General features: G+C 37.9%; 2 protein-coding genes across 4 annotated transcripts in view; one reads left to right on the top strand and one right to left on the bottom strand.

Moving 5' to 3' along the window:
- LOC307146871 (testican-2) overlaps positions 1-335 on the top strand; it is a 43,488-nt gene extending 43,153 nt beyond the window's left edge. For both annotated transcript variants that reach the window (XM_079851197.1, XM_079851196.1), the window contains one exon: positions 1-335. This exon is cut by the window's left edge and continues 1,871 nt beyond it. The gene's annotated coding sequence lies outside the window, so the exon portion shown is untranslated.
- Positions 336-4,320: 3,985 nt separating this feature from the next.
- sar1aa (secretion associated, Ras related GTPase 1Aa) overlaps positions 4,321-10,000 on the bottom strand; it is a 13,919-nt gene continuing 8,239 nt past the window's right edge. Inside the window, exons 6-7 of one of the 2 annotated variants that reach the window (XM_079851215.1) lie at positions 6,900-7,031; positions 4,321-5,249 (exon numbers count right to left, since the gene is read on the bottom strand). In XM_079851215.1, the coding sequence (XP_079707341.1) occupies positions 5,130-5,249; positions 6,900-7,031 (252 nt within the window). In that variant the 3' untranslated portion in view covers positions 4,321-5,129. The remainder of the gene's footprint in view (positions 5,250-6,899; positions 7,032-10,000) is intronic. The other variant, XM_079851216.1, reaches the window with a different exon arrangement.

The raw sequence follows: 10,000 nt of genomic DNA, 5'->3' as shown, positions 1-10,000 counted from the left end.
TCAATATCTGGCAGCGATGAACTGAATTAATATACAGCATTCTCAAAGTCACTGAAAGCACAAGCCATGACCGTGTTTCAGCTTTATTCAGCGTCAGGTAAAAATCTAAGATCGTGTGTCATGATATGTGAGAATCAGATCATTTATGCATCAAAAATACTATGAATATTATTTCATTCATTGAAATGCACAGTGCATTGTGGGATACTCTATTCCATGCAATGTAGCAGATATTCAATGCATATAGTAATTTGCAGGATACGCATGCTATAAAGCTGGACTAGTAAGAGTAGACTGTATTTACGTTCATGCATTTGGCAGATGCTTTCATCCAAAGCAAATGGCATTGCATTGCAGGGTTTTAATTTCATGCATTCAAATATTGATCATGTTTGATTCATGCATTCCCTGGGAATCGACCTCATGACCTGCTTTACAGAGACCAGAAGACTTGTTTTCAAACATTTAAAGCATGCACGGCTTTAACCATTATACAACTGTTTTATTAACACCTTGAGGCTTAAGCACACATTTATAGCCAATGTGACTGAACATACACTCTTTATTCTGAAGACTGGTGTTTGCCACGATGCTGCTTATTTCTGCTTTGTCACCATTTTCACCAGATTTGATAATAAAGCTGTGTTGGATTCACTGTCTGTGTCTTAAACACACTGTGTCTGAATAATCAGTGAGATCTGGAAATCACTGCTGCCTCCTGGTGTTTTGCAATGGAACTCAACTCTGCTGATGTTACAGAAAAATACCCTTACAGTAACACGTCTGTCAAACTGCAAAAGCACCAAGTTTCAGGGCCGCGGGAAGTGGGGGTGCTGGGGGTGCTGCAGCTGTTTTCACAGAATTGTAAATGCAACGCATATGTTTGTTCATTAAAATGTATTAATTGTTAGCATTTAGTCATTTATTTGTAATAAACACTTTAATTAACACTTTAATTAATTTTTTATTTATAAGTTAAACTATCTTTTTAAAACATAAGCGCAGAGTGTTGCGTAATATTGTGTCTGTGTGTGTCGAAAGAATTTGTCGCAGCTGCTCAAAAAAAAAAAAAAACACTGTCAGTGTTTTGTAAGGAACAGGCAAATATGTAAAATATAGCAGGAGACATTTTAATTGTTTACTAATAAACCAGTTATTTTTTATGCCAGTGTCGGCTAGACAAATGAAGTTGACGACTCGCGATCTTCGCAGCGCCAGAGAGAAATTGTTCTACTTAAAAGTAGACATTTCAAGCTATCTATATGTCTCAGGTCTGTGAGGCAATAGGCTACCTATTATAGGCCTACGCTGAGTTTCGGTTCATTTATGAGACGAGCTCCAGGTTCGCCAGCGCCTCCGTGTCCTGATTATCTATTTTCTTATAGCCTATTATTTATTATTATTATTATTTATTTATTAAATCCAGACAATTGGTTGATGAATCATCGATTAAAATTAAGATACAATTAATACAAAACGAAATTAAATTTAAAGACAGGCTTTGTGCTTTCAGTTTGAGGTCTCTGTGAAAGTTTTAAAACATTCTTTTAGTGCCGCTTTAGAGCGCTCACGTCCATAATGGAGAACTGTCTGTAACATTGTTTTTTTTGTGTGTGTGTGAAATACATTTCTAAAAAAAATGCGACTTAGTCCAGTGTGACTTAGGCTATAGGCCTATATGTTTTTTTCTTCCTCGTGGCGCATTTTTTAACTGATATGCGACTCCGGAGCAATAAAATAAAAGGGACTCCGGAATAAAAGCAGAATCAATAAAGTCAAAAATGTGATGTGCAGTCAGGTTTGAGTGTGTGCGCGTTTTTTGAGGAGTTTTACAGTCTTGATATTGTTTCTTATTCAAAAGGGGTGACGCCCCTATCCCCCCCCCCCCCAAAAAAAAAAAAATCAGCACCCCCAACCTAAAACCTCTTCCCGCGGCCCTGCCAAGTTTGTTGAATTCTAGCTTTCAACATTTCATTTGTGTTGGTGTGCATGAGTTATATGAACTGCTTTTTATCATTCTTGTAGAAACCCCAGGATTTACAGGTTTATCTACTACTGTGACTAATGTTTATAGGCCTAAAGGTCTATATGTATGCCTCATAAATGTGTAGAATTGAGAAACCCGTGTTATAGCGCCACCGGTGGCCATTAAGTGAAACTGCAGCAGCACTTCCGGCACGTGCTCCTACTTGTACTCGTGAACACAACACACACACACACACAAGAGACTGAATGTGATTCAAGACCCCAATATACTCATGGTGAAATGCTTTTTCTTTCTTCACTTAGAAGTAAAAAGAAATTGTGAATACATCGATATACTGTTAACGAGCGACGGTTATGTGAATGTGCTGCACTTTCCTCTCAATAACAAACAAACGGTGAGAAAACAGCAGTTCAGAAAGCTTCTCATATGTTTGTCGACAGATGAGGTAATTCAAATTACACTGTTATGATAGTTTAGTTATAAAAGTATACTTGACACACTATATAGATCTGACTGAGACTATTTTGTTTAAATTAAAACCTTCTTTGACTTTCCAGTACAGAATGGCTCTTTCGGCATTATCTTGAACATTGTTTAAGGAATTTTTTCGTTTTAATGTGTAATGTCGTTCTCTGGAGCGCGTGTAAACGTCACATCCGTTTGATTTTCCCGGTAAAAACGTCCCGAGTCCTTCACGTAAGATTCCGTCTACAGGCTTTCATAGACAACCTAGGGACTCGGGGAAGGTCTCGTTTTTAATAAGTTTCATTACAAGCACATATTGGCTAAAAAGAAGCGATAACACACTAAAATTCTTACATTTAATTTCCTCTTCTAGCTTTAATTGCATTCTGGTTCAGTACCCACCCCCCACACTTTGTTTGGAAATAGTTTAAAGGAGTCATGACCTGCAATTTTCACTTTTCCACGAGAATCAATGTATGTTATGATTGCCTAACGATTATACACTGGCCGGGAAGCCGATATTTAAAAGTGAAGCGTTCGTTTACCCCAGGGTTCATAAACCAGCGCGCGTGCACGCGCACTCAAATACGAGATTTTGATTTCAGCCCCGTCTTGACGTCATGACGGGGCAGGATATACCATATATGGACACCGCAGACCTGCCGCAGGAAGTGCGCCCTGGCGCCCCTCCTCCCCTCATATTCAGTCGAGAAAGAAGCAGAAACGTAGTGCACACTGAGTTGCTCTGTTGTTGACTGCCAGAATCAACATGTAAATGTGTTTTCTCTCCCAAGAACGGACCAAGCTGTCAGGGACCAGTGGATTAAATTCATTTTTAATGACGCGGTTCCTACAACCCTTCCCACTGGCTTAACGTTATGTGTCTGTGCTAACTAAACATTTTACGCCGGAATCCTTCACAAATTTGAGGCAATATCAGGCGAAGTTGGCATCGAAGCTCGGGAAAAAGGGGCCATTTTCAACAATCAGACACTTGCCTGCAATTGAAACAGTAAGAATGTGTTTTTATTGCTCTACTCTGTGTAACAAACAGCAGCCAACTGCTAATGCGGCTATTGTATGCTAGCGGGAGTATTAGCTTCGAGGTAAACATGGGGAATGGCTGCTAACGTTACTTTGCAAACAACAAATGACTGAGATCATCATGAATTCGGCTATTGTATATTGATTGCCTAACGCTTATATATGAGGCGCCGTCTAGTTTGTGTGTGTGTGTGTGTGCTCGCGTCTCATATGAGTATGTGCGTGGAGAGTTCATATACATGTATGTGTGACTACTTAGTATGTATGCAAGCGTGTTTCATATATGTGTGCGTGAATGAAGTTTGATTTAAGCCCTAAACGGCGCCTCATACTTATACACTGGCCGGGAAGCCGGTCGCGGCCAGGTCGGGTTCATTCATAATTTGCGCCATGATGTCATTTTGTAATGATATGCTAAAGCGTCACCTGCGGTGTCAACCCCCTCCTTCCTGCCACCAATCAACGCGCCCCTCATTTGCATTATTAAAATGACCGTCCACGACAGCCAAAATATCGCATCAGATCTCGCGAGACAATAATGCCTTCAGAAATAAGGGTCTGAGGAGCTCTGTGTTTATTTTTTTTTCCACTTTTCTTTTTTAGAAGGGCCTGAAAGACTATAATACAGCAGTAGGTATCCAAGGTAATACTAGGTCATGACTCCTTTAACACTTGTCATTGTCTTTATATATTGGATGATTGATTTATGTATTTGAATTTGTAGTGGCATTACAAAGTACTTCCATGGTCCTTGCTGGAGCTCGACAGCCCTGGTCATTTTCACTGTATTGAAAAGAGCATCTTGAAAATCATCTTGCTCGTGTTTCAGAAAGTAAATCATACAGGTTTGGACAACATGAGGGTGAGTAAATGACAGATTTTTCTACTAAAGATAGTGTGTGAATGATCAGTTTCAGAGGTTTACTAGATTTCGAGATATTGAATGACAACTGCAGAAACATTCTTCAAAATATTAATAGTTTATAGATGTTTACAGTCTGTTAGGATGGATTCCTGTACACTCAAGTCAAGGCTATGGACAATAAAAACACATATACTCCATTATACAATATTTACAAATTTGCAAAAAATGATCATGTGTCTCTGCCATAGGCGTTCTCATATCAGACCTTCATCTGATGATCAACAAACACCAACAGCATCTGATATGAACATTATCTACACAAACACTGTACAGGAGAATATATTACAATATACTGTACACCTCAAAGCACTGATCAGATCAGCTTTATAACATCTATAGATGAAAGGATGCTAAATAATACAACAACACTCAGGTATAACAGTGCGACTCAAAGTTTAAAAACTTCAGAAAAAGCAGCAGGAACTGAAACATCACACATGTGCTTGTACTTTGATCATTGTTTAAAAACCAATGGCTTGATTCCACTTTGCATCCACATTCACAGGCTTTTAATACAGTAACAGCACGTGCTTCTGCGTTTAAAGATGCAGTGTGTAAATCGCAATCTGTTCAGAAGTGCAGAAATGACACCCTCCACCTTTAACATGCAGAATTGAGACTAAAAACGACAAAACTGATCAGTAATATCCACTAAAACAAGTCAAACATCTCTTATTGCTGATGATCGCAGAGCAGACTGGTCTGAGATCAGTCGATGTACTGCGAGAGCCATCGGAAACCTTCCCCGTAGCCCTGCTTCTTCAACACACTGCACATGAACACCTCCAGCGGCCGCGCGTTCAGGTCCTTCAGCGACACGCTGCCCTGCTAACACAACATGCTACATATCAGCCTACATACAGACATGTGGAAGCTTGTTTCCGCCACAGATTAGACAAAAAAAAGATAATTGCGACTTTATCTCACAATTCTGACTTTTTATCTCAGAATTGAGTTATCTAAAGTTGCAATTGTGTTATAAAGTCAGAATTGCGTGACAAAGTCAGAATTGTGTGATATAAAGTCGCAATTGTGTGATATAAAGTCAAAATAGCGTGATATAAAGTCAGAATTGAGAGATATAAAATCAGAATTGAGAGATATAAAGTCAGAATTGAGAGATATAAAGTCGCAATTGTGATATTAAGGTCGCAATTGTGTTATAAAATCAGAATTGCATGATATAGTCGCAATTGTGTGATATAAAGTCAAAATAGCTTGATATAAAGTCAGAATTGAGAGATATAAAGTCAGAATTGTGTGATATAAAGTCAGAATTGCGAGATATAAAGTCAGAATTGTGAGATATAAAGTCAAAATTGAGAGATATAAAGTCAGAATTGAGAGATATAAAGTCAGAATTGAGATATTAAGTCGCAATTGTGTTATAAAGTCAGAATTGCATGATATAGTCGCAATTGTGTGATATAAAGTCAAAATAGCTTGATATAAAGTCAGAATTGTGATATAAATTCAGAATTGCATGATATAAAGTCGCAATTGTGTTATAAAGTCAGAATTGTGTGATATAAAGTCAAAATAGCATGATATAAAGTCTCAATTGTGATATAAAGTCAGAATTGTGATATAAAGTCGCAATTGTGATATAAAGTCAGAATTGTGAGATAAAATTTCGCAATTGTGTGATATAAAGTCAGAATTGCGTGACAGAGTCAGAATTGTGTGATATAAAGTCGCAATTGTGTTATAAAGTCAGAATTGCGTGATATAAAGTAAGAATTGTGTGATATAAAGTCAAAATAGCGTGATATAGTCAGAATTGTGATATAAAGTCAGAATTGGGTGATAAAAATTCGCAATTGTGTGTTATAAGTGATATAAAGTCGCAATTGTATGTTAAAGTCAGAATTGTGATATAAAGTCAGCCTTGTGTGATAATTTCGCAATGGCATGATATAAAGTCATAATTGTGTGATATAAAGTTGCAATTATGTGTTATAAAGTCAGAATTGTGATATTAAGTCAGAATTGCGTAATATAAAGTCGAGCAAGGAGCAATTGTGTTATGAAGTCAGATTTAACATTGAATTAACAGAGTAATCACTATCACTAAAGTTGCAGTATTAGATTTCTGAAAAATGGATTACAAAGCAAAACAAAAAACACATAGCCAATCAGCAGTAAGGGGTGTGTCCACTCATGAGGAGGGAGGAGCCTGAGTCGCATGTGCTCGAATTTGGGGGCGGAGCTATCAAGATAAGGGTGTGTCCTTTAGTGTTTGTTTCGGTGATTTCAAATATTGTATATAGTTTGAGCTTCATCATCTGCGCTGATCAGTTTAATCACATGACTGGAATATTATTGAGGGCAGTTTTGGAGAGGAGAGAGAGAAGCTTCTTCAACATCTCTGAGGGAACTGGCAGAGATTGAGTCTTGGGTTTTAAGAATTGATATTGATATTTTCACCTTGCTGAATCCCCCATTAGTGTGATTTGTCTGTGATTGTCTGGCACTGACCTTCCCAGTGGTCTGTCCTTCCAGAGCGAACACCTCTCGTAGTCTCATCTCACTCACGGCCTCGGGTCGGTCGATCTTATTACCCAACACCAGAACTGGCACGCTGGAGATCGTCTCGTCCGACAGCAGAGCCTGAACACACACACAGATTCACCTCAAACTCACTTATTAAACACTCATTATACACACAAGGCTTGTTTAGATTCGACATTTGCAAAATGGGTTTATAGGTTTTCTTTGCATGGCACAAAGCGAAACTTTTAAAAAGGAAACCAACATTCATTAGGCTATGACTCAGTTTGGCTGATTTATAGGGCTAATGAATTGATATTCAGACTCAGATTGTTTTATTTAGTGCCATGTCAGCATTCAAGGCTATTTTCATGGCAAAAATACAATTACAAAAAACAAATATCATATAAATACAATAAACGCCCCCCAAAAAACAAGATTTTTTAAATTAACATATGATAAAAAATCCAGAACCTTTCCAGGCATAATCTTACTCAATAAGTCCTTAAGGCGAGACACTACAGGTGAATAGGGTAAAATTTTAAATTAATAGATATCACCATGAAACTTCCTCAGTTGATTACTTACACAAGTATATAAAAAAAATGTATTACAAGTTTAAGAAATTTGTATGTTTATTTATGCAAATTAGCCATTATCTCATTAAATATGCACGATTTTGCATATATTTTCCGTAGATAGATCTGAACATATGATAAAGCCAGGTGCTAAATTCTTTTTTCATTTTGTTTACACACAAGATGAAAATAAAAATTCAGAGGAATATCAGGATATCTGCTTTCATTACCTAGGGAATCAAAATATACTGTCCATAGCCTTAAAAAATAGATTTTTGCCATATTTTTTTTATTAAAATGTCACATAAATCAGGCCAGGAATGATTTATTAACAAATCCTCTGAAAATATCTTCAGAATACTGCTAAGTGTATAACTGGAGAGTTTGGTGTACATAAGCTGAGATGTTTGTACTGGAGAATGACAACTTATTTTGAGAAAACGGCATTTAAAGATTTAAAGAGCTCTAAATGAGATTTTGTCATTAGCTTTAAATCCCCCTTTGGACATTCACGATTGGTTACTGATAGAAAGGAAATGCCCATATTTGGGTTACATAGTGTTGTGCAGGAGACTCAGAGCTTTACAGCGACACCGGTCATGACAGACTTCAGTGAACAGATGAATCTCAGGAATGCTAACTTCTTGGTAAATTCGGGAGAAACTTACTGTCGTAAACAGAATGTAATAAAATAAACATCTTAATGTGTATTTTCAACGTTTTCTTTGTAGCAGCTTGAAAGAACACATATTGAAGGAGTAAACTAGCCCAAAATCTCAAAACTGACCACTGCATGAAAAATTGATGTTTTTGCCTGCCGTGTCTCGCCTTAAGCGAGGTAACTTCATAAAAGAGCATTGTACTTGTATTAAGTCCAGGACAATCTAATGAAATATGTTTAAAAGTTAGTGGGAATCTAACAAAACATGCATAAAGTTGGATCTTCACCTTTAAGCAAAAAAGCATGGGTCAAACTTGTATGACCCATTCTGACCATACCGGTCAACATTTGGGTACCAAAATACGGGATACCTGGGGGGGTTTCAGTTCAACCACATGCGGTTTCATGTCATCTATACATTACACACCCCATCGCCAAATCAGAGAAAAATTCCTTTAAGACAGTTGTATTCATCTTAACAACACACAACAAATCAATATACAGAAAAACTGATTTCTAAAATAAGGTATTAGGCCACAAATCTGTGAGTAGGCTACAGTTTTCAAGACTGAACAGGTGATGTTGTGTGATATTCAGTTACTGTAAGTTTACTGGTGCTGAATATTACACATCACCTGTGTATTCTCCATTAACTGGAACAGATTTTCACTGGAACTGAATATTACATCCAAATATTGTTATGCAATCAATCAGCATATTGTTGTGTAAGTTCACCTATTGGAACAGCATTTCACAATTTTTCACAGGAATTGAATATTACAAACTATTGCGAAAGAACGATTTACAAAACGACGATTGCGAAAGCGTGCACAGATTATGAATTTGTTCACTGTTACCTTGCACGTAGTTTTTTTTCTGTATAGTTTTATTTTGTTAATAAATTTAGCATTCTATTTTGGCTTTTTCGTGTGTCCCTATTTTTGTTGCGTCCCTTTTGAGCCACGGGGCGAAACGGGTACGGATTGAAAAATATTTTGCAGCGTTAAATATTTACTTACCACTGAGACTTTTCCCATTTCTACCAGTAACGCTTATTCAACTTCCCGCGTCTACTACCTGCGCAGATATCAACGCACAACTGGGTTGTAGGTTGCCAGGTTGAGCTCACAAATGGGTTGCAATTTGTATGATGTGTTGATTGCGCGAGTAGGATGGGTTTCATACAAGATCTGGCAACTGGACAACCTTGGAATAATATATTGATGTGATTATTCATATAACGACGTTTAGGCCATACAAATTACTGGAGTTTTACGGGAGAAATAACAAAAAGGGAGGGGGGCGAGAGATGGGTGTGAAATACGGGAGACTCCCGGGGAAAACGGGTGTGTTGACAGCAGTGATGCACGGGTTGATCCAAAATGAGCGGGTGCCTGCGGTCACCCGTGGTTACCCGCGGTTACGAGTCATCCAAAAATATTTTTAATGATATTCGGGTCGCGGTCGGTCAGGTCATTTGAAATAAAGATGCCAATTAAACCTTTGTAATTTATATTATAGTACTAGACACAATTTTCTATGAAATACATAGGCCTACACTTTATTGGCTGAATAACTGGCGCGAAGATGACGCACAAGCTCAGTCTGCAGGTAGAGATGGAGGCGGCAAGAGAAAAGGTGAAGAATGGGGAGTGGAAGCTCCGCAAATACACAAATAGAAAGAGCAAAGTGTGGGAGACATTTGCCGAAATAATGAAAGATGATGATGACCAAAGTGCTGGCTTTGTCATGTGTACTTCTTGCAATGCTATTTACACATTTGATAACCACAAAACTGGCACGACCAACCAGGCACGGCGCCAGGATTCCAGTTTTGGATGGGCTAGACC

This window comes from Squalius cephalus (genome assembly GCF_949319135.1).
Source record: "Squalius cephalus genome assembly, chromosome: 19".
Classification (NCBI taxonomy): Eukaryota; Metazoa; Chordata; class Actinopteri; order Cypriniformes; family Leuciscidae; genus Squalius; species Squalius cephalus.
This window is presented reverse-complemented; position numbering and strand designations above follow the sequence as displayed.